This window comes from Sinohyriopsis cumingii, unplaced genomic scaffold (genome assembly GCF_028554795.1).
Source record: "Sinohyriopsis cumingii isolate HCF-2022 unplaced genomic scaffold, ASM2855479v2 utg002106l, whole genome shotgun sequence".
Classification (NCBI taxonomy): Eukaryota; Metazoa; Mollusca; class Bivalvia; order Unionida; family Unionidae; genus Sinohyriopsis; species Sinohyriopsis cumingii.
The window spans coordinates 1,720,762-1,746,119 of record NW_028316131.1 but is presented as its reverse complement, the minus strand read 5'-3'; the positions used below and the strand labels follow the sequence as shown (position 1 = coordinate 1,746,119).

Here is a 25,358-nt window from a genome sequence, read left to right as displayed (position 1 = left end):
CACATGTAATGGTTTCTCATGACGTATTTTATCGAATCTTAAATTATGTAAGAAACACACTATAATCAAAATGTTTACTTCGCAACAATTTGCGTTATTGTGCATTGACTTTAAAAAAAACCCACAAAATGTTTTTGGTTGTTTCCCCCCACCAATGAAACATCATGGAAGAAATAAACGCGTCTACGCGCCTACGGATGGGTGTGGGCCTGCATATTTTCTTTCTGTGAAACGTGCCTCAGTATATAGCGCCATTGCTTTATATTCAGTGGGCCTGGCCATGAATCCTATTTTATTCTGATTGTCATTTTAATGTGAAACGTGCCTCAATATAAAGTGCTCTTACTTATTAAGCAGTACTGTTTTATGTCTCCCTGGAAACATTATCATAGTGAGGGAACCACTATATTATCAAAATTTGTTTAATGTGAACATATCTCTTTGATTCAAGAATGTTTCCTTGTTTAGCGTTATTTTAATTATTTACAGTTATTAAGAATTGATGAAATATGCTGCGGCACGACTTTGCCCCAATTTGTAAATTTTTTGCATATCAGATAATTCTCCAGCTTCTAACTACCTTAAATTACTGTCCCCTCCAAACGGCGTAACAGATTTCGAGCTAATATTGCAGAGCGCATCCATGCTTGAAGGTTTAGAAATTTGTCTGATGTAAGCATATGTGAATTCATTTTCACCCAGTTTCTTGTTTACATTGTTGGTAAACACCCTGCGGAAATATTCAGCAAACTGCTAAAGTATTTAGCAAGGTGTGAAATTCTTCAGCGATGTGCAAACTATCCGGTAAGATAGAAAGCATGTTCTGAATAATTGTCATTCAATGTTCAGCAACATTTCTGAACAATACCGGAAGAAATGAATGAAAAGAACGAATGCTTGAAATGTGTTATTCATTCTTGACATTAATCATCATCATGAAAAAAAAAAAACAGCGGCATTTATTGTAAATGTAAACCTAATAATTGAATGGTTGTTCTTAGAAATTTGTTACAGCTCAGATCTTGTATCTAAAAGAAAGCAGGATCGGTAAATAGCAGGGCTCATGAAAATGGATATTTGTTTTAGTGACACTGCAATTTTAAATTATTTCATAAAGAACAATTGACAGCTATTAAATAACAGATAACGTTGCCTGCAAATAAACACATTTGTTCTGGTAAAAATATTTGCTTTACAAACTTTTAATACTTAAAAAGAGAGCAATACGCTGTGCAAATGTAACTAACATTGATACAGTTACAGTTTCGAATTTGTTCATATTGCATAGTACTGAAGCATCAGTAAGATAGGCGTATCATAAATACATTGATTGACAGCGGAATAAACATGAATTAGCTACCATCTGGTGCTATGTTAGTGAAGCATACGGGTTAGCCAATTCACTTTCATACTAACCAGTTAGTTTACTTTAAAAGTGATTAATAAAGATAAATGTGAGATATAATTATTTAATATTTGTGACCTCGTGTTCAATGAACTGGTTTCTTTACCAGCTAGAATGAAACTCATATTCAACTCTGTAGAAATCACATTTTATATTTATTATTCATGATAGGCATCTGGTTGCTTTTCGGGTAAATCTGGTTTTGTATTAGTATACATGCTATTATTACATTTTGAAACAAATGGTTAAGTTTGGTGTTTTGATCAAAAGAGCATCACTGCCATAATGGAACTCTTGTTTCATGTTTATATTTAACTTTTCTTTTCATTTACTTTTATCGTTTCAGAAAGAAAAGGTGAAATGGATCAAGCAAAACATCAAAATGAGAAAATGCTCATATTATATTGTTTCTACAAATACCAAGAGTAAGGAGTAAGTACAGTATAGGTACTAAGATCACCTAGAATCTTTCCATTATGTTATATGATATTTTATTTTAATCTTTCATCCACCATGAATACGCAGCCTCCATTTGTGTATCACATACATGCAGTACTGAATTAATTACTATTGCAGTTTCACTGACGTCTATATTGTCATAGTTTTGCATCAATTCAGACATTTTTACATTCAGTTTCTTAAGAATTCCACCCAGAATGTAAACAGCGTACCGAATAATTACAAAAATGCATTTGTGTTATGTTACAAAAGGGTCATATTCGTTTCATCACCGTCAATATTTTCAGCCTTTTCAAGCCAATGCATTGCTTTTGTCAATTCAGACATAAACACAACTGCCCTTGATACGATAACATCATCGCCTGAAATATGTATCTGAACACTTGTTACGAAATGAAAAGAATCATATTTGCTGTCAGGTACCCCACAACCATAGTTTTGTACATATTACAGTTGTAGTATTATGTTAAATTAATCTGAATTCATTTTTTGTGGTGCATAATATGCACTGTCGATCTTGTAATTGAAGTACAAATTTGAGCAGACAATATATATGAAACCAATAGTTATGTCCCTTCAACACCCAGATAATGCAAGAAGATTCTGTTCGGAGTGAAACTAAAGATGGTCAGTGGAAGGAATGAAAATAAAATCTAATATAATTTTGTTTGAAACCATTGAAAAAGCTATGATATGATTAGCTGAAAGAACAAACGTGAATGAACTGCAAACAATCTCAGACAAATTAAAATTTGTGTGCATCAACAAAGTGTAAATAAAATTCAGTGAAATGTATGTTTAGTACAAGTACCTATTGATTAGTTTGTAATACAATTTAGTTTAAAGCCATCTTCATCTCCTAAGCTTTAGTCAACGAAATATTTGAGGGATTGTAGTGTTTGGATATTCATGTATTCATATGGTCATTTAATGCTATTTCTTTATTACACTTTGGATATACTGGATCCATTTTCATGTGTTGGCATCTCAAGCAGACTAACGTATCCATTATTAAAGTTTGTAATTGTGGTCTAACTGCATGTTTCAGTGATCTGTTTTTCACTAATTGTTTCACACTTAATAACTTCCATCCTACTGCATATAGACCCACGAAAATTTGTCTCCCGGTGAACTTTTAGAAGAGTAATTAAACGTAACTTTCACCTCTTTGATCAATACCCCTTTGATATCAGTGACCATATTGCACATTTATATTTGGAATTTCGTAGAATAACAGCTGAATCACACAAAACATGGAATCTTTGACCGAATTGTCCTGCTTGATTGACTTCTGTACTTGAGCTATTTGTCATTTGTATTCTCAATATCTTGAAAATATCACATATTGATTTATCAAACTTTAAACGTCGATGTAATTTCAGAAGTGTAACTTGACCATATCAAAAGTTTGATACTGTAACCTAATATTTATGATTTAATGTATTGCTAATGTTCAATTATTTATTTATGACACCGACAATATATCTGACCATATTTCGTCTGAAAGAATTTGTTTGGAAACACTTCCAGTAGAGTTCGGCAAGGAACGAAAATGTGCTACAGTTGGCAGAAAATTGTTTACAAGTTAAAACCTTGTACCAATAGTAAAAAAATTCACTTCCCTGTTCAAGAAAACTATGAAATAGGTTTTGTGGCCTCATCGCATGAGTAGGCTAATATATATAATGTAGCCATAATATATTTCTGAGTTAATATTCACGTTCAGTAAGTTGTATTTATAAGGTTGCATCAGAGTTCCAGGTAGCATGGTTGTCAGTAAATATTGTGCAAATGTGTAAGTTTGCAAAATCTACGCATACTGAATATGCATTACCTTTTGGCGTATGTATATATCTATTGTATTTTTTATTTTAACTTATTTTCATTGCATTAGTTTGAAATATTGATGGAGTCAAACATCCTTTAAAATAGACCATTGAGACACTTACGCAAACCTCTTTGTACATCATTACCAAAAGCATCTCATAGATTTAGACTTTATTTCCATGTGTTGAAAATGATTCTGTTGGTTGGATTCTGGCTAACAAGCACCAGTCCAAATATCAGTTAGAAAATTGCTAATTTACTCGACTGAAAATATTGGTAGTTCACATATTCAGGTACAACATCTAAATAATATTATTTAAAGTTCTTTCAAAGTGTTATGGGGGTGAAAAAAATAATTAACTGTATAGGATAATTAAACATATCATTGGTTAAATCCAGACGTAAAAGTTATTTAACCAATTCTATGAAATAAAAATGTGAATTTTACAAAAAGACCAATATGTATTACCGTATAAGAACATACACTTATTAAATATTCTAGTTTATCACGGTAAAGTATACTTATGTGACAGTGATACTTATTACTGGTACAGTTTTACGGAACTTTGAGTAAATTTTATTAGAAAATGTCCCGATAATGTATGTGTATGACCAAATTTAAAAAAGACAAATCACATTATACGCTCCTGTAGGCCGTTTTGTTATCGCTGATAGTCATTATATCGGGAGTTCTACTTATTGAAGCAAATGGTTTTGAAGTATAATGGTTTAACCAAATAATGTGTACCGCTAATTGTTATTTAATAGTTAGATTTTCAAATGATGAATTCCTTGCTGATTTCACAAAAAGAAATCATCTGTCCCTCGTCAAAGTGTATGTGACCATAGGTTCACGCATGCATATGTGTCTGTTTACAAATAGTGTAGTCCCTTGAAATGAAATGGAAACGGGTCACATCAGTTTGAATTAATAGCATAAATGCAAAACAGATGATCACAATTTGATATTGAATGAATTCACGTATGGGAATTATAAGGATACGGTATTCGATTTGTTGTATGACGTTAACTATTAAAAGTTGCTAATCCATTATAGTTAGGTAATTATTTTATGAATATATTACAACTTTTCAGCTTTTTGATATTGTTGTTATTATTGTATTTACTTTATTTATTTTAAAGTTTGCATGCTTAGATAGGCAAGTATATATCTGGACATCATAAGAAATCAATAGTTTTTTGCTCTACGAAAATTCCATGGGTCGGAATATAATTTTAAAGAGTATTTGCGATACAGCTGTTTATTTCATCAACGACTAAGAACATGATAGAATACTCTTATCTTATACATGTGTATGCTGCTATCTCTACTACATATATTTATACCACCATATATGTCTAGCCAATTCGCTAAAGATACAGTTGTAACCTGTTTATAAATGGCATTCATAGAAGAACAAAAACAAGCAGGTATCCATTATCTAAATGGGATATGTATGGTCAATTCAGAGAAATGTGCCGATAACACAGCAAACCTTTTCCTTTTGTAACACTTGTCTATTATGTAGAGGTTATGACTGGTCAAATCTCAAAAAGGGGTTATAACGAAGTAAACCATTTCCTTTATAAACATATGTACAGACTATATATATATATATAACCCCCAAAAATGGCAGACAATAGAAAATATTAATTTCCTTCAATAACAGGTATCTTTGATGCAAGTATTTACATTAGCAGGTTACGTCTGATGCACATGTTCTCAAATGGGAAAACTCTAGAATTTAGACTCTGCAAATTGAAACGTACATAACAATTATTGCTAACATTAACTATCAGCAAAATGATGGTAAAGTCACGTGTTTAAAATTGTGTTCATGTCATCAAAATAGTGTAAATATGAGATCTGATGCGAAAGTCGGTTATTATTGTGCACTAATGTTTTGGTTTCAATATAGCCATGTATGCTAATCTATACTAACGGATTTAACCCACAAAATCTTTGTATTGTTCGTAAATATCGACTATTCTACATAAAAGCACACTTTTTATTAAAGTGGCATACGTTTGCAGCTTGAGTTTAAATTGCATCAGGCAATCATTAATTTTGCGTCTTCATAAAGATTGTACATTGCAATTCTTTATATGTGTTACTTTTAGGACTTAACGTTTAATTAGCAATGTATAGCCGTTGATGTGCTGGTCTATATTTATATCGTAACAGATGCAATCATAGTTGCAGTTCCTTATTTGTCATACCGGAAGCTACTATATCATGGTATACTAACCATCGTGTACTCCTTCTTACAGCATTTGCCAGTGTGGGTACCACAAACTGGACCATGATAAAGCTGTCATTGATCGCCCCGAACAAGATCAACCAAACCAAGGCCGGAAAAGTCATCCAGCCACATTAAAATGGAATTTTGAGGATCACTCAGACCCTGTACCAACCAATGCATTTGGAGAGATAGAATTTGTTGGTTTTATAGGAAATAATGCAAAAGTAAGATATGTTAGTGATGTTCACCATTCTTTCAGTGAATGAAAAATAAACCAACCCGCGTAATTATGTATAAAGTTAAATATGAGTATAAGTTGCAACTTATAGTTATGCGAAGATAAATTAATTTTAAGTTTTTTATACAGATTATGATAGAGTGTGAGTTCTTCGCAATATACATATAGATACAAATAATTAACATATATATATTGATATAGTCTTTGTTATTAACCCATATAATGAGTAGCTATTGTTATCAGTTTAGAGTGAATACCCATTTTCAGATATGTTGCACAGTAAAATACATTCTGTTTGATAGTTTTGCAGACGTGATGAATGTAGTCAACTGACAATTTGCTTCAAATGTAAACAAGCAATTATCATCAAAACATTATCAGATAATTTAACCTTTCAAAATTTTCAGTTTGTCCGTGTTGACAGTGACACTGATGTGACCACGATGCTGGAGCTGATGATGAATGTGTGGGGAATGGATAAGCCAAACTTGCTCATTTCTGTGACCGGTGGTTCAAAAAACTTCAACATGAAGCCTGACTTACGAGATATGTTCCGGTGTGGTCTTGTGAATGCTGCGCGTAACACAGGTAGGAAGTAAAGAGTTTGAATATAAACTTCCTAGTTTTGCTTCTTGGCAGATCTTATATTGAGCCTATTTAGATACAATTAATTATCATATTTTTTACAAACACATAATGCCCATAGTACATTTTTTCTACTTGGTTGTCTCACTTACAAAACACTGATTAAAATATTTGAGTTTATCAGTATGTTCTTTTTTTAGCTGAGGTAGAAGTATATAAGAAATCTCAATTTAGAAGGTTACATATTTTGACTTCTGCAAAGTTCTTTGAAGCAGAATGAAAATAATATATTTGTGAGTTTAGGATTTCTTTGCCTTGGTATCAAGCCTTATAGTGCGTATTTATATATTGTGCAAAGATAAATGAGTTTTGTTTGTATATACAAATAGTCATTTGCTGTACTTGCAAACACTGAGGAATCCTCCGCAGCATTATGATATCGTTAAAGTAGGCGATACTTGTATTCTTGTATAAAATAGTCATCTTAGGCCCTAAAGGACCCGACACTGAGCCAATAAAAGCAAATCAATGATGCTTGTCTGTCACATAGCAGAAAATAATGAAATGATAAGGGCGTGGATGCTGTAGTTGGTGGCACGAACTAGTTAAATTTCACTTGAAGGATTACGTGTTTGTTTTTTGGAGGATTTGCTGATCAATTAAGTCAAGCATTATTTTTCAAAAATCCTATATTCTGTATGCATACTTTTTCAAATTAATGACAACTAGAAAACTCATGTTGTACATTATGACCACATCAGAGTGTAATAATTCAAAATATGTTGTTATCGATATCTGAACTCAGGTGCATATTCACAGGGTTAATTGCTGTATTAAATTCGGAGATCCAACTAATTCCGTCATACTCATTTTATATTGATACTATTGTTTAAATTAAGAATCAGGCGCAAAATATTTTCCCACTCATTTGATATAACACCTGTTTTAGATTAGACTTGGTAGGATTGTTTCTGCAGGACATAATATACGATGACTGTGTCTTGGGTTCCTGATCGAAAGAAATGACTTTACTCCGCACAAATTGTAAGCTTTTCATCCCTTGACACTAGTAAAGTCTTTGAGTACTAGGTGGATGTTGTAATTATCTGAGAGGTTCCTGCTTCTTGAATAGTATATCACGTATGCTGTAAACCTATTTACTCCCCGCAGCAACTGTGACATGACGTAAAAGGGGCTCATCAAGGCCAGTTATATTGACATTTGTATTTGCTACATCGAGAACTAGTTGCCTGTAAATCTGAATTAGTAAACCTTGTATGGAATTTTACTTGCACCCAGATTTTGTTTTTCTTGCGAGGGGAGGCAGGTTTAGCATGTGATATATAACGGTCCTCAACTATTTTCTTGCAGATGCCTGGATTATAACTGGAGGAACCCATGAAGGTGTACCGAAACATGTTGGAGAGGCAGTAAAATATTCTCTCTTGACTTCTGCAAATGAGAAGGATATTGTTGCCATCGGAATAGCTCCATGGGGAGTTATTCAGAACAAACAACTACTGGAGAATAAAAAGGTGGGATTAATTAGATTATTATGCCCTACCATAAATTGATATATTTTGACAGGTGCAAATGTCTTACCTTATACATCCGTTAATCTGCCTGTTTACGTTTTGGTTTAAGTCAGTTTTCATGTACTATGGTGGAACTTTCCTCTTTATTGAACGAATTCCCAGTTAATTGTGATGAATATGGCATGTCTTGAAAATTGACTCTATCAGAACCTCATACAGGAGATTTTAATACAGTTGAATTGTATATGCATCTTTTAATTTCCCAGTTAGTTTTTCTCTCCTGGCATCCGTCCGTCTACGGGAGACGATGGCATAGCTCCAAAGTACGCTTTTGCTTATCCTTCTTTCTAGCTCTCTTTTCAGCTTGTTTTATTCTTCTCTCTTCCTCTGCGTTTTGAACTCCCTGCCTGACAGCTTGACGCCAGCTGGAACGGTTGTTTACACAGCTCTCCCAGTCGTTGACATTGATGTTTGCCGTCTTCATATCCTTCTTGCAAACATTTTTGTAGTGCAGATGTGGTCGTCCAGTTGGTCGTGCACTTTCTGCTAACTCCCTATACAACAGGTCCTTGGGAATGCGACCTGGGTCCATTCTCTTGACATGGCCAAGCCAGCGAAGGCGCCTCTCGCTGAGAATGGAGAACATTCTGTTCATGTTGGCGCGTTCTAGAACCTCTGTGTTGGGTACTTTGTCCTGCCACTGGATGTGCAGAATGCGTCGCAGACATCTCAGGTGGAAGCTGTTGAGTTTCCTCTCGTGTCTTGCATAGGTGGTCCATGTTTCGCTGCTGTAGAGAAGTGAGCTGAGTACACAGGCTTGGTAGACACGCAGTGTGGTCTTCTCTGTGAGGTTGGGGTTGTTCCAGACTCTCTGGTTAAGTCTGGCCATCACTGCAGCTGCCTTGGTAATCCTGCCGTTCACCTCAGAATCAAGGGAGAGTGAGCTGGAAATGTTAGACCCGAGGTATGTGAAGTTCTCGATAACTTCCAAGTTGTACCCATCGATGGTGACAGAGGGAGGGGAGTTTGCGTCCTGCGCCATGACATTCGTTTTCTTCAAACTGATGGTCAGTCCAAATTCCTTACAAGCATGGGAAAGGCGGCATACCAGCTGCTGCAGTCCATCTTCCGTGTGTGATGTCAAGGCTGCATCATCGGCGAAGATCAATTAACGGATGAGTACCTCTGTGACTTTAGTCTTAGCACGGAGACGGGCGATGTTGAACAGCTTGCCGTCAGCCCTGGTATGGATGTACACTCCCTCGCTGCAGTCCTTGAATGCGTACTGGAGAAGCATGGAGAAGAAGATGGCAAAGAGCATCGTCGCAAGGACACAGACTTGTTTGACTCCGCTGATGACTGGGAATGCTTCAGAGGTTGCGCCATTGAAGCACACTGTGCTGTGCATGTTCTCATGGAATGACATAATGATAGCAAGCAGACGTGGGGGGCAGCCGATCTTCTGCAGGAGTCTGAAGAGTCCACTCCGACTAACCAGGTCAAACGCCTTCGTCAGGTCTATGAAGGCAATATAGAGGGGCATCTGCTTCTCGCGACACTTCTCCTGCAGCTGACGTAGTGAGAAGATCATGTCTACAATTGACGTGCCGGCTCGAAATCCACACTGGGACTCTGGGTAGACGCGGGAGGCTAGGATCTGCAAGCGCGTCAAGGCAACACGGGCGAAAGCCTTTCCGACGATGCTGAGGAGGGAGATGCCCCGATAGTTGTTGCAGTCGCTACGGTCTCCTTTGTTTTTGTACAAAGTGACGATGTTGGCGTCACGCATGTCCTGTTGGATGTATCCCTGTTCGCAGCAAAGGCAGAGGAGTGTGTGTAGGGGCTGGAGCAGTGCTGGTTTTCCGCTCTTGAGGACTTCAGGCGGAATGCAGTCGCTTCCAGGAGCCTTCCCACAGGCAAGGCAATCGATGGCTTTTCCGAGCTTTTCCAGGGTGGGCTGTGTGTCTAGTTCCTCCATGACAGGCAGGTCTGGAATGGCGTCCAGGGCAGTTCCAGTGACAATGTTTTGGGTTGCATATAGCACGAGATAGTGCTCAGCCCATCGCTGCAGTTGTTTCCCCTGGTCTGTGATGACTTCGCCCGTCTTGGACTTGAGGGGGGAGGTCTTGTAACTGGGGGCGCCTGTCGCCTTTTTGATACCCTCATACATTCCTCTTGTATCCCCGGTTTCAGCAGCTGTCTGTATACTGTTGCAAAGATTCAGCCAGTAGGTGTTGGCACAGCGGCGGGCGGTCTTCTGGGCGTTGTTCCTTGCAATCCTGAGGGCTTGTAGTGTTCTGGGGCTAGGTACAGCCTTGTATGCCAGGAGGGCTTTCCTCTTTGCCTCAGTCACGGGCTCCATCTCCTCCCAGTTTGCCTCATACCAGTCGACATTCTTTCACTCTCTCTTCCCGTATGCTGTGATGGCTGAATTGTACACAGAGTCACGGATATGGGACCACTTGGAGTCAATGGTGTCTTCAGGTGTCACTTTGGTGAGGGCTTCCTTCAGTTTGCTGATGAACTTCTGTGTTTTCTCTGGGTTGCTTGCACAGCAGGTGTTGATGCGTGGGTGACCCTTCTTCTTGCCGTGGTGCAGCTTCTTGGGCAATATTCGCACCTTGCTCGCCACGAGGGAATGGTCCGTGTCACAATCGGCACTGTGGTAGCTGCGGGTGAGGAGGACACTGGCCAGTTCTGCACGCCTGGTGATGACGAGGTCTAGCTGGTGCCAGTGGCGTGAACGTGGGTGTCTCCACGACACCTGGTGGATCTCCTTGCATTTGAAGAAAGTGTTGGTCACACACAGGCTGTGGGAGCAGCACATCTCCAGCAGTCGCTGACCGTTCTCGTTGATCTTGCCCCTTCCGTAAAAGCCGAGACAGGTGGACCAGGCCTCATGGTCAGCTCCCACTCTAGCATTTAAGTCTCCTAGTAAGTAAAGGCTTTCATTGTTGGGGATACTGGATATTGCCTGATCCAGAGCTTCATAACACTTGTCTTTCTCCTCGTAGGTCGAGCAGAGGGTTGTGGCGTACACGCTGAAGATGTTGACCGGGCCTAAGGATGTTGACAGCCGGAGGGCAAGGATTCTCTCAGTATCTGATGATGGAGGTTCAATGAAGGCGATTAGCGTGTTCTCGACGGCAAAGCCTACACCATGCTGCCTAGGTTCATCCAAGGGCTTCCCCTGCCAAAAGAACGTGTAATTGGCTTCCCTGATGGTGCCGCTGTCAGCCAGTCGGGTCTCATGGAGGCAGGCAATGTCGATGTTCAGTCGGGAGAGTTCACTGTCAATGACGGCAGTCTTCCGTGCATCGTCGATCTGCTGTAGGTCAGCGGTCAATCCAGGACACATGGTCCTGATATTCCAGGTTGCAAAACAAAGAGTTGGAGTCTTCTTATTTCTTCTTTTAGTCTTTCCTGGTGCGGAGTTTTGTGGCCCATATGTCGAGATGGTTCTCTAAGCTCCACGCACCCAGTGAAGCAGGCAGGCCATGGCGGGCAACACCTTACTGACTGGGGGCTGCCCAGCTTGAGGCGGGCGGTAGCTGTTCTGTGAGACCTGGTGATCTCTCCCACCGTCAGAAGTAACCCCTGGCGCCAAGCTCTACGTCTATCGAGCTTTGACTTAGAACCGGTAAACTGCTACTTCTCGTGTTGTGCCGACGCCGTACGACGACGCTGGAGTGTCCTCTCCAGTGGAGCTATGAAGCCTGCGCAGGATGGTATGGAGAATCAGCTGTTGCCCATTCAGCAGATCCCCCCTCTCCATGCAGCTGGTGTGCCCAAGGGAACGACGAATGCCGATACAGCTTGGCACCAACGGCGTCGCAGGAGTTGCCGGAATGACAATGAAGTCAATGTCAGACCGCCTTAGGGACTCCATCTCCGGATTTTCTGTCGGGGTGTACTCCCTTAGCCTTTCCCATGAGTGGGTATAGCCACAATCCAGCAGAGGTTTGGAATCGGAGTTTTCCTTCTCCTAGATGAGCTACCATCCAAGGTTTACGAGTCCTATCTACCCGAAGCAACTGGTTTTAAGGCGCCAGTGGGCCGCCTTCACCCCTTCTCCTGTTAGTAGAAAACATGGTCTGCCGGGCTTCAAATCTAAGCCACTCGCGAAGGCCAGGAGCTGGATTTTAGTTGACAGAGGCAGTTAGAGACGCAAGCCGTATGGGGAAATTTTGGAGGATTGTGGCGCTTGTCTCCCACTCCCACCCCGGGCAATGACAACCTTAGACCATCCAGTTAGTTTATATACAATCTAAATTCAATTCATTTTTGCATTTAGTTGTCGACCATCATTTTCGAGTATTTAATTTTGGGTTACACAAATATATTCAGAAATAGCAATATTTGTATATAAAACACAGCATTACATATAATATAAAAATAAATATAACCACAACTGCAGTAAGTGCAAGCATATTATTGTAGTGTATTTATCAGTATTTTATATTTCAATCATATACAGACTATATAGACATAATTAGGAGCGATGATGCCTAACACTCTGCCTTTCATCACATGAACAGTCGCTATTTTATTGCTGCCTCAGCAAACCAAATGGCTGGGTGAAAAGTTGTCCTTTGAAAAATTATGATCCCAGATTATCTCAGAAACGTTTTTAAGACCATCAAACTATATCATCAACTTCAAATTGATAAATTGTGATATCGTCCTGCATTCAGGACAGCTTCAATCGGCATTATATTTACTTTCCTGTTTCATTTTATTTAAGAATTTCATGTTTTAGGGTCTGCTGGTCAGAATTAGGGGCAAGAGGTTTATAATGATTTAAACTGTTTATTTCTGAACATGCATGTGAAGCATAAGCTCTAATTGTGTCACTCTTTCTTTTGCATAAAGTCATTAAAAGTACTGTATGTCTCTAATATGGAGGATTATACAAAGTTAATTTAATTTGTATTTGTGTTTGATTTTCTCCGTGTTATATGTAATGTATATCTATATTGCGTGGTAAGTAATTGAGTTAGGACCCACACGATTAATGTCTTGTTAGTTTTAAAACATATATTACATAACCAATATTTCTCTATAATTTTAGATTATAAATTAAGATCATTATTATATGGAGCTAAACATGTTTACTGATGCTGAGTTTAACGTTTAGAATTTTTAATTAAGTTAAAAATGTTGAAGAAGCAAATTATTTACGAAATTGATTGGAAAATGTCAATCATCCCAGTGCTGATATTGTGTCTTTGGTTTGTATATTAATGTTGTTTACTTCAACAGTACTCATTCCTATCTTAACATAAGTCTTTAGATAAATCGAGTTTAACTGTTTCAGTTAACATTAGAGAGGATTTATTTATTTGAATTATTAACTGAAGTTACAAATCACTCTTTGGTTTTACCGATCAAATCATTATGTTAGGAATATTGTTAATTCAGACAATGACATTTTGATTATATAACTGTGATGAATCAAGACTGTTGGTACATCAGCACATTCAAGACCACTGGTAGATTAGCACATTTGCTATTGAAATTCATTTGAAACAGCGTCATATATCATTAGGAATACTCCATACTTTTGAACTTGTTATACTGTAAGTTCTTTTGTAAATTTTCACATATTCTAGGGAAATAAATTATTTGTTGAATTTTACAAAATATGTTGGTTTTCGCTTATTTCTGTTGATTACCGTAAGGCCATATAATTGTAATAGCAGCTTTTATCTCGGTCATATGTCCAATACTTGTTGTAAAAAGATGCTTTTTCATGTTCTGGTCCTCTACGTGATAATCGTCTATTTTTCAATGACTTATACATATTACTGTCTAACTGCAATTTTTATTATTTGAATGACTTTAAACACGTATAATTTTTGTATTTGTGTTTTAAACACTATTATTAATGAAACTCTATGTATATATGGCAGAGTGTCAAATCAAACACTTCACTAATTTTTAGGTAAATGAACATAACCAATATCGTGTCAATCAAGTATCATATTACACACAAATCCTTGTCCTGTAAATAATCCACGACTAGAAGAATTATATAAGACCAGCTTTCTCAAAAACGTTGATAGATTCGTTATATCACTTATTGTCTTGTGAATTGTTATTATCCATTTGTTGCTAACTGGTTGGATGCATAAGGTCGCAAGATTAGCTAATACATCGCACTGATGGTCAATACTAACATCTTTTTTTCCCTGATTGTCGTTTTGAACTTTTTTCTTTTCTCTTATGAGGCGTACAGAGTCCAGGTTTCACTGGCATACATGAGAGTACGTAGCACGCATGCACGGTACACGGTGATCTTAGTGTTCATGGTCAGCATGCTGTTGTTCCACACTCTCTGCGACAACCTGGAGAGAGTTGTGGATGCCTTTCTGATCCGCTTGTTGAGCTCAGCATCGAGCGAGAGGTTGTTGGTGATGGTAGAGCCGAGATACATAAACTGACTCACCACCTCAAGTTCGTAGTTGTTGATGATGATGCTTACGGATCCACGTCCTGAACCATCGCATTTGTTTTCTTTAGGCTTATGGATAACCCAAACTCATCACATGCTTTAGCAAAGCGGGCCATCAGGCGCTGAAGCTCAGCTTCTTTGTGGGTGGCTAGAGCAGCATCGTCTGCAAAGAACATGTCCCTGATGGTTACTTCACGCACTTTGCTCTTTGCCTTCACTCGTGCCAGGTTGAACAGTCTGCCGTCTGATCGTGTGTGCAGGTAAATCCCTTATGTGGACGTCCCAAAGGCGTGCTTGAGCAGGACTGCGAAGAAGATTCCGAAGAGTGTGGGGGCAAGGACACAGCCCTGTTTAACTCCACTGCTGATGTCAAAGAGGTCGGATGTTGAGCCATCGTACTGCACTGTGCCTTTCATGTCATAATTGGAAGGACTGGATCATGCTTAGCAGCTTTGGAGGGCAACCAATTTTCGCCAGGATTGTGAAGAGTCCGTCTCTGCTGACCAGATCAAATGCCTTGGTGAGGTCTATAAAGGCCAGGAAGAGGGGTCTGTGTTGTTCTCAGCATTTGTCCTGCAGTTGCCTGACAGAGAAGATTATATCGATTGTGGACCTCTCTGCGCGGAACCCGCACTGCGACTCTGGGTAAACTCTGTCAGCAAGCGTCTGTAGTCTTTTCAGGATGACGCGTGCGAAAACTTTACCCACGATGCTGAGAAGTGATACGCCCCTGTAGTTGTTGCAGTCACTTCTGTCACCCTTGTTCTTGTACAGGGTTATGATGTTAGCATCTCTCATGTCCTGAGGCACAGCCCTCTCGTCCCAGCACTGACAGAGGAGGTCGTGCAGGTGTTTGAGAAGCACGCTACATCCACACTTGATGAGTTCTGCTGTGATGCCATCCTTCCCTGGGGCTTTACCTAGGGACAGTTTCTCTAAGGCTTTCTTTAGTTCGTCTACAGTAGGTTTCTCGTCCAGGTCGGCCATGAAAGGGAGGTTTTCAATGGCATTGAGGGCATCATTGTTCAAGTGGTTCTCTTTGGAGTACAGTTCGGAGTAGTATTCCACCCAACGCTCCATCTGCTTGCCCTTGTTGTGGATGGTATCGCCTGTGGCAGACTTCAGTGGTGCTGTCAGTTTCTTCGTGGGACCCATTGCTTTCTTTATGCCATCGTACATGCCTCTAATGTTTCCAATATCTGCTGCTGACTGGATACTCTGACATAGCTGAAGCCAGTATTCATTGGCACACTGCCATGCTAATCTCTGCACTTTGCTTCTGGTAGACCTGTATGCCTGTAGTGTCTTCTGACAGGGGGATCGCTTGTATTGCAGATGAGCACTGCGACGCTCTTCTATGGCTGGCTTGAGTGTGACAGAGTTAGCCTCAAACCAGTCATTGTTCTTTGATTGCTTCTTACCAAAGATCCGTGTGGCTGTGATGTATACAGTCTCTCTGATGTAATCCCATCTTTCTTTGGCACTGCCGTTGGGGGGTTCTGAGTCAAACGTCTTGGAAAGAGCATATGTGAATTCCTCAGCCTTGTCTGGATATGATGTCTTGCTCACATGAATGCGTGGCTGACACTCTTGTCTAGAGTGGTGGATCTTCTTTGGTTGAAGCTTCATTTTGCAGCACACCAGCGAGTGGTCGGTGTTTCAGTCAGCACTGTGGAAGGTACGGGTAAGAAGCACACCCGTCATAGCTGACCGTCTTGTAATGATCAAGTCCAGCTGGTGCCAGTGTTTAGACCGAGGAAGCCTCCAAGACACTTTGTGCTGTGGCTTTGTCTGAAAGAATGAATTGGTGATGCTGAGTTCGTGATATGAGCACATCTCTAGAAGGCGCTGCCCATTCTCATTCATCTTCACAACACAAAACTTGCCAAGACAGGAGGGCCAAGAGTCATGATCGGCACCCACACTAACATTGAAGTCGCCCAGCAAAATCAAGTTCTCTTCTTTGGGAATTTTGTCGATGAGCGAGTTTAACTCATCATAAAACTTATCCTTGGTATCTGTGGCGGATCTTAGTGTGGGAGCGTAAACACTGATCAGGTTGACAGGCCCGTTTGTGGTGTGGAGGCGGAGGGATAGCAGTCTTTCATTTCCTTGTTGGCAGGGTTCTATCATTCCCAGCAGAGTGTTCCTGACAGCGAATCCAACACCAAACTCTCTGGCTTCACCTGCACTCTTTCCTTGCCCGACAAATATGTAGTTCTTTTCTCTGAGGGACCCAGAATATGGTAATCGTGTCTCCTGTAGTGAGGCGATGTCGACCTGGAGCTTTGCAAGTTCGTCGTTGATGACTGAAGTCTTACGAACATCACCGATTGTCTGGAGATCATCTAAAAGCCCAGTCAGCATGATCCGGACATTCCAGGTACATAGCTTGAGGATTGAAGTCATCTTTTTTATTTTTATTTTGTTATTTCTTGGTGCAGTAGTTGCAGTCCGCTTGTCAGGTACTCGCGTACCTTAAGCCTTACGCACCCAGCAAGGCAGGCGAACTGTGGCGGGACGGCACCTTATTGGTTTAGGGTTGCCCAGTTTGAGGCGGGCGGTAGCTGTCCAGTGAAACATGTTGGTCACTCCCACCGTCAGAAGCAACCCCTGGCGTCTGGCTCTACGCTAATCGAGCGGTGACTTATAACCGGTAAACTGCTGCTTCCCGTGTTGAATTCTATGGGTTTCAAGGGTTGTCATCGCCGGGGGCGGTTGTAGGAGATAGGCACCCACTTCCATTGGAAATCTCCCAATGGCTTGTGTTTGATAGAGCCTCTGATAACCAAATCCAGCTCCAGGCCTTCACGAGTGGCGGAACCTGTTTAAACTGACTGGAGTAGGGATGACAGGTGAGCTTCTGGCTCCTCAAAACCAGATGCTTCGGGCAGATGGGGCTCGTTAACCTTGGGTGGTCACCCATCTAGGAGAAGGTAAACTCCGATTTCAAACCTTCGCTGCCTTGCGACTATACCCTCTCAGAGGAAAGGCTAAGAGAGTAAAACCCATCAGAAAATCCGGAGTCGGAGTCCCTAAGGCGACCTAAGAACTTCAAGTAGATTTGCACATAAGGCAGTCACAAACAAAAGATTGATTCCACTGACGTTCAATTTGGTTGACATCGATTTTTGGTGAGTTTTAAAAATATCAAATATTGCCACTGCATGCCGATTGCACTGAGATAGTGAGAGCCGGTCTTTGGCTAGTTTAAATTATGGACAGTGGATGAATTAGATTATTAACCAATTCGATTTGTGGTGTCTGCATCGGTTGGCATTGACGTTGGTCACTCCAACAAAAATAGGTGTTTTATTAGTGTTCATATAGTGGGTAACATTTTAGTGTTGTTGGCTGCATCAATTTGCATTGATTTTATTCACTTGGACCAAAGGACAGTGTAACTATTGAACTTTTCAGGTCAATGATTTGTGTCATACAGCACATACACTGTGGACATTCAAACTCAGGACATTTCGAACATAAATCCGGCGTTCCATTTATTAAGCAATGATGCCATTTAGAAATAATATTCATTACTTTTATGGTTACACATTTAAATGAATTTTAAGCTTGCTATAAGCCTCAAATTTAAAAAGGCGACAAAACAAATCGTTTGATAATAAGCCTACATCCGGATTTCTCAACATATTTATTAGATTGACCTTCAAGTCATTGAGCAAAATATTGCGAAAGCATACTTATTAGTGTAATCGTTTTAGATCGTAGGATGAGTTCAGAAAATATTATAATATATTGGTTTTCATTAGAACTTGTCATGTTCTTTTTCATATAGAAGTCAGAACCAATAAAATACACTATAGAGGACGAACGTAAAGAAAACGAGAGGTTCCTGAACCCAAATCATAGCCACTATATATTGGTAGATGATGGTACCCAGCACAAGTTTGGAACAGAGACCCAATTAAGGGCTCGGCTGGAATGGGACAAATGCGATGAATATGGTAATCGTGTTTAATTTGATATTTCATATTATTCTGTAATGTGTCAAGCTGAATGGGTGATGTTGGACATCCAGCTTGAAACTCAGCTTCTGAATTTTATCAGCTCTATGCTTGATCTTCCAACACAATATATAGTTCTTTCAGGTTAGCTGCACTTAGTACAAATATAATTATGACAGAGTCATATAATATTTACTACTATTGCTATTTGTTCTACTAAAATAATGATACGATAATGTACAGCTACATGATTTTGTCAAGTTTAACATATTTATTTATCTATCTTTCTCTCCCTCTCTTTCACTCTCTCTCTCTAATATATATATATATATATATATATATATATATATATATATATATATATATATATATATATATATATATATATATATATATATATATCTTACCTCAAGTAAACATATTTAACTACAAAAACACAGTTGTTACAATTGTTTACATTACTCTTCTGCCTGAATTCTAGAACAATAGTTTGCTTTATAGAGCTGAAGTAACTGTAATGTGTCCAACTGTAGAATGTGATGATATAGACCTGTCATTACATTATGAAGTGACAGATGAAGCCTTTGCTAGTAGTGATGAACGAGCAGATTGTACCATGACCTGGAACATATAAGACTCTCGAACTTGAGGTTTATATCGAGGTTGTCGTAGTAAATAACAAGGATAGTAATTTTGAAACTTTGGGTCGAATTGGTAGATAATAAACATCCAATTGCAACCTCAGATTCTGAATTTTGTTATTTTAGTGCCACCATAATGCTTAATGTTTAGAATTAGCTGAATTTTATGCACATAAAATTATGATAGATATGTATAATAATAATAATAATAATAATAATAATAACAATAATAATATCAAAATGGACGTAACAATAATATATAATTAAATTCATTTGTCGAGTTTTTATTCAGCAAAGAAGGGTCCATAATCGTATCGTTACCTTTGTACCTGAATTATGACAATTTTCAATTTTAGCACAATAGTTTTGTGAAGATCAAAGGAAATTAACTTATTGTATTACTGTAGAACACGTGTGAAAGTATTATATTTGAAGCCATGGTAATTTAATTATTGTGCTGAAATATTTTTTAATCGTAGCAAGTTGAAATAATAATGATAATAATAATAATAATAATAATAATTATAATATAAATATGGACGTAACAATAATATATTATTAAATTCATTTGTCGAGTTTTTATTCAGCAAAGAAGAGTCCATAATCGTATCGTTACCTTTGTACCTGGATTACGTCAATTTTCAGTTTTAGCACAAAATGAAGATTTGTGGATATCAAATGAAACTGAGGAAATTAATTCATTGTATTACTGTAGAACACGTGTGACCTGTTCAGCCAATCAAAGTTTAGAAAGTAATAATATATAGTTAAGACATTGCTGAGGTGAATATTAAGTTTTATAAGCAAGTGAAACTTATAAAATACATTGCAATGAAAGGGCCAGTATATACATATTCATTAAACATTACAACAAAGGCCTTCAATTTTGTTTCATGATTTAGTGGACAACTTTGATAGTTATCGTGTTTAGTGGTAGTTAAATAAACTTTTACTTGTATTATTACATACAACGAGTCATCATATCGAACACACGTCAAAAGTTGTCACAACAATGTTATAAGATGAAGCATTAAAATTCATTCACATACTATTTTGACAGCCAGTGAGAAACAATTGCATAAATTATGCTATCAATTTAGTTGTAAAGGTAATAACACTTATCGTCGATGACAGTAATCTCTCTTAAGGACGATAATCAAGTACTTGATACAACCATTCAATTAGCGATTATGCCTCATACAAAATTCGGTTTCATTTTGAAATTTGTCGAGAAATGATTTAAAAGTGCCTTGCAGTATACCACTATCAAACGTGTATCATATTTGAACCATGTAATGTGAAACATAAGACTGATAACACATCGATCTTTCTCTTTTCGTTTTATGCGACCCCTTAAATGTTTATTGGGATTGAATTCATTTAATGTCTCGTATAAACTTGTTAACACATATTTTGTACCCTTTCTCTGATATACTTCAAATGTCCATTCAATTGGATATATCTAATGTTATATATAAGCCCCACCCTTGCACTTTTGCCTTTTCATCTTCCCTTGGTAATTTAAGTAAAATGTATGTAAAGACTATAATTGTGCCATTAAAATAAACTCTGTGCCAGTTTTGCATATATGCAATTTATCTCGTCAATATCGTATGAGATCAATGTGCATGTGTTTAATCTGAAACAACTATGTATCAAACCTGACTGATTTTCTTATCATTTACTCATAATATCGGATTTGTGCATTAATTTGTATTTCATGTTCAATGATTTATTAAGTTCTTATGCATAGCTTTATGATGGATACTCCTCATTAGGTAAAGGAGGCTGAAGTCCCCTTTCTTAACTTCATTTAATATTTAGTTTTTATAACCCTAATACCTGTTAACAAGGGCACACATATTTGGTCATATAAATCTCTTTGCCGAATTTTATTTCCAAATCAACGTCTCGAAACCTAATACCCATTGATAAAGGATAAATGTTTTGGTTCATTAAGACCCTTTTATTAATTTTCTTTCCATATTTAACTTCTATGAACAAGACAACTGCCAATACAGGACATGTTCTTCTGGTCCTTTTAAGTTCATTTGAGGAATTTCATTTCCCTTTTCAACCTCCACAAAACCGATCCCAATATAAAGAGGACCCTTAGGTCCTGTATTTTAAATTCATTTCCTTCTTATGCATCCTTATGCATACTTCATACTAGCAAACAGCACAAATGGTTGATCCCCGAGTACCTTTTTATTTAACTTACCTATACAACCTCTATCAACCTTGCACATGATCACACTATGTTGTCCCTTAAAGCCGTTTCTTGATTTCACTACCTTATGTAACACATATAAATTTGAAACCTGTCCTCAACGGATAAAATAATTTTGTCCACTCAGTAACAAGTCTTAATTTTATTTTCCTATCACCTTCCAGAAATCTGACAAGTGTTTACAATGGACAAATGTTGTTGGTCCTTTTTGTGTCCTCTGTGGACAGGTATCATTTTGGGGCTGAACTAACCATGTTATTGTATTTTTGTCTGATAAAAACTAATAATTATTTATTTATATATTACCTGCGAAAAAGGTTTGTCCGAAATAACTAAAGAAAACCGGCCCTGTGGTACACACGTCATGAAATGATAAGCAACTTGTGCGAAACAGATTGCGAATCAGACCTTGTTTCAACCGGTATTAGGTAGCAGCAGATACCATCCGTGATCTATTTATTCAGAAGCTCAGCATAATAACATTACACATGATATACAATCTAAGAGGATATCCAGATCGCTCAACCTATACGTTTTTGACACAGCCGAACTACGTGCATCACCAGCTTGTAAGTACATGCAAGTAGCAAGTATGACTACTTTCTATTGTAAACAAGCAAAGACGCAGACACCAGCACTTTTGATTTGTAAACAAATCATGTACACTCGCGTAAGAGGCTCTTTACGTTGTGGTTATTTAAATTTGTTTCTGAATGAACTAAAACATGTTTCGTAGACTGTACACACACAAAAAACCCAGCTGTTTTGGCACATTCTGCGTTGATACAATGTTACGGATTTAGGCTAGCTACATTATATAAAAGACGGACGATCATGTCCTTACAAATAACATACAACTGACAAGGAATATAGTGTATTCTTCATGTGGTGATAAGAATGGCAAAATAAAATATACTTACAGTTTTACATCCTGAATTTCCTCAAAATTGTTTTTCTTAATTCTGCAAATCGGAATTACATGAGCCACATCATAGGTTTTCAATCTGGATTACACATTTCAAAAGTGTGCTGTAATTTCTATAAGTCCAATTGCATCCTCCTTACTGCACTCAAAATGAAATACACATTAAATTCCATAGCGTTCTTTTGAAAATTGCAATTGAAAGACTTCATATTTTCCCACGTTATGATTTCAAACATTCAATGACAGAAACAGAAACACATTTGCAGACGTAAATACGCTTCTCCCGCGCCACTTCAATCCGATGAATTTCATGTATAATTTCCACAGATGAATCCAGTCCAAAATCACAAACTTTCCCATACAAAATACCAAAAATACATTCACTCCAGATCAAATGGAAAAGTCGTTGCAATGCGCATTCATTCACAATATGAATGCAAATTTCAATTTTAACTAGACACGCCATTTTCTTTCGAAAGTTATGTCGACCGCGCGACTAAGTTCAAATATATCTGGGCGGAGCTATGTGCGCATTAATAATGATGTCATTTTGTAATGTCAAATCTGCGCTTGTGTATTTAGTTTGGAATACGGCATTCATTCATTTACGTTGTTTCTTGTAGTGTATTTTGTTTATATAATTTGACCTTAGGTTGAATAAAAAAAATGAGCATATAATAAAAAGGTTACTGCATTTGTATGGGAAAATAGGAACTCGTTTTTTCAGAAGGATATACTGCACTCACAAGTTCGTGCAGTATTCATTCCGAAAACTCGTTCCTATTTTCCCATACAAATGCAGTAACCTATAAATATACGTCTTCACACCGTGAATATATTCAAATCCGGTTGAATAACATTCATGTCATGTTTATTGGTATACTAATATTTAATGAATTCGCTTGTACTGGTAACTTCCAGATCTAATCAGTCTAGGAATACCGAAAGATTTTGGCAATAACTGAGACCCTATCTGTAATATCCGGTATATACATCTTTATTTCGAATATTGGTGCAAAGCATGGTGTTGGATAATAATGCACATTATATCATAGAAATATGTTGAACGTTGAATATATTTTTCTTACACGTCTATTGCAGATTTCAAGTCAGTGCCTGTAGTTTTATTGGTTATAAACGGAGGACCAGAAACATTGAGTACAGTTAAAAATGCTCTCTCGGAAACTACACCAGTTGTCATTGTCAAGGTATACAAAAAGCTATGGTGTCTGCAACATAAAGACTGGTTTATAAAGCCTTATTATTATACTGAATATATGGTATTTTCTTGATGTCCTACTGCAATTTAAAAAATGCAATACAAAAAACCCAAACGCGCAGCACAATCACGCTGATCAAGAACTATTTTTAATATAACAGTACTTCCACCCAACCCCACCCTACCAAACAAACCAAAAACAGAGAAAGCGGAGAGAAAGATTATTTGAACACTATGAAAGCTGCCCAGTAACTGTGTGCTTTATGAACAGTAGCTATTTGCGATTCGCGTAGTTTAGAATACTAAAATCGCTGTTCAATTTACACAATTATCTGTCACAACGATGATTTAAAAGCACTAAATACCACATAGATATATTCCCCCATTCTACATATCATATAGTTGACAAAGGCATTGCTGCAGAGAACATAATTTGGGCTCATTCACATTGGTAAACTTCTCATGGAACAGCCCAGTTCGTTAGAAATTAGATCTATCCGAAATTCATGCTGATAAAGCAATAACATGAAATAATTGAATCCACCAATTTAAAGATAAATTACTTGCTTGAAGTAATTGGTACCGTTTCATTAACGTAGGAATTTTCTGCTCAGATGTATTCATGTCATAAACAAGCCTGATTATATTTGTAGAAGGACTGGTAAAGTTATTAGGAGTATGACATTGAGATTCCTTTCTTGAGGTATCATATCACAGCACACCAGTCTGATCTTAAACATTGTTGAATAATGTAATTTATATACACGCTGTAACCTGATCTATGACGCAACAATAAGGTCTGGAAAACGGATCATTGGTATTCATTAATTCTAAACAGGATCATGCCATGAACTTAAGTTTAGTAACATCTTATTTACCACATATATAATCGTGACAGAAATCAAATAGACATTCCATGGTAATAGTCAGGTATGCCAAAACTCCACCCTCAGTGTAAGAAAAAGGTCAAGCAAACAATATAAATTAGATAAACATAACATAGGCAATAAAGGTAAATTAATAATGAGATCCGTTACAAGTAGCCGATACATACAGCTGAGGCTTTTACATGTTGTATTTTTCTTGCTATGTCAGGTCATCCACCCTCATAAGATGATGCTAAACTTCAGGGTAAACTCTGTTTATAATGAAATAAGCTATAGGTAAATATGGGATATAACTGAATAGTGGACAAGATGAAGTATATTGCGAAGACTTTTCCAGAGTATTATGTAAAGTTGTTCATAGGATATAAGATTATGGCACATAATAATATAATGTATTTGGTGCCTTCATATTTATTGTACTCGAAGTTACCTGTACGGTCAACATAAAACACTGGCTTATAAACTTTCACATGTAAATCATGTGATATTATAAATATATACGTATTGTGGATCATCCGTCAATAAGGATACATTAATACAGAATTGAATGTTCTTCATGAAATATGTAAACATCGAAAAGAGCAACAAAGTTTGAAAACATATTGATATAAACAGTTTTCTTGATTTTAATATGTTTAAGATTAAGATTATGTTTTCATGAGTTATATCATTGCAATTTGCATGTATGTTTGATGGAGACACTGTTATACTAGGTCAGAGATTAAAGGCCAATGATATAAAAGGA

General features: G+C 37.7%; 1 protein-coding gene across 4 annotated transcripts in view; it reads left to right on the top strand.

Moving 5' to 3' along the window:
• Window positions 1–1,756: 1,756 nt before the first annotated feature.
• Window positions 1,757–25,358, top strand: part of LOC149771152 (transient receptor potential cation channel subfamily M member-like 2) — a 111,140-nt gene continuing 87,538 nt past the window's right edge. For all 4 annotated transcript variants that reach the window (XR_016418404.1, XR_016418403.1, XM_089948804.1 and 1 more), the window contains exons 1-6: window positions 1,757–1,837; window positions 5,963–6,158; window positions 6,580–6,760; window positions 8,129–8,292; window positions 18,543–18,711; window positions 23,609–23,715. Coding sequence is in view for 2 of the 4 variants with exons in the window: in XM_089948804.1 (XP_089804930.1) it covers window positions 1,788–1,837; window positions 5,963–6,158; window positions 6,580–6,760; window positions 8,129–8,292; window positions 18,543–18,711; window positions 23,609–23,715 (867 nt within the window). In the remaining 2 variants the exon portion in view is untranslated. The remainder of the gene's footprint in view (window positions 1,838–5,962; window positions 6,159–6,579; window positions 6,761–8,128; window positions 8,293–18,542; window positions 18,712–23,608; window positions 23,716–25,358) is intronic.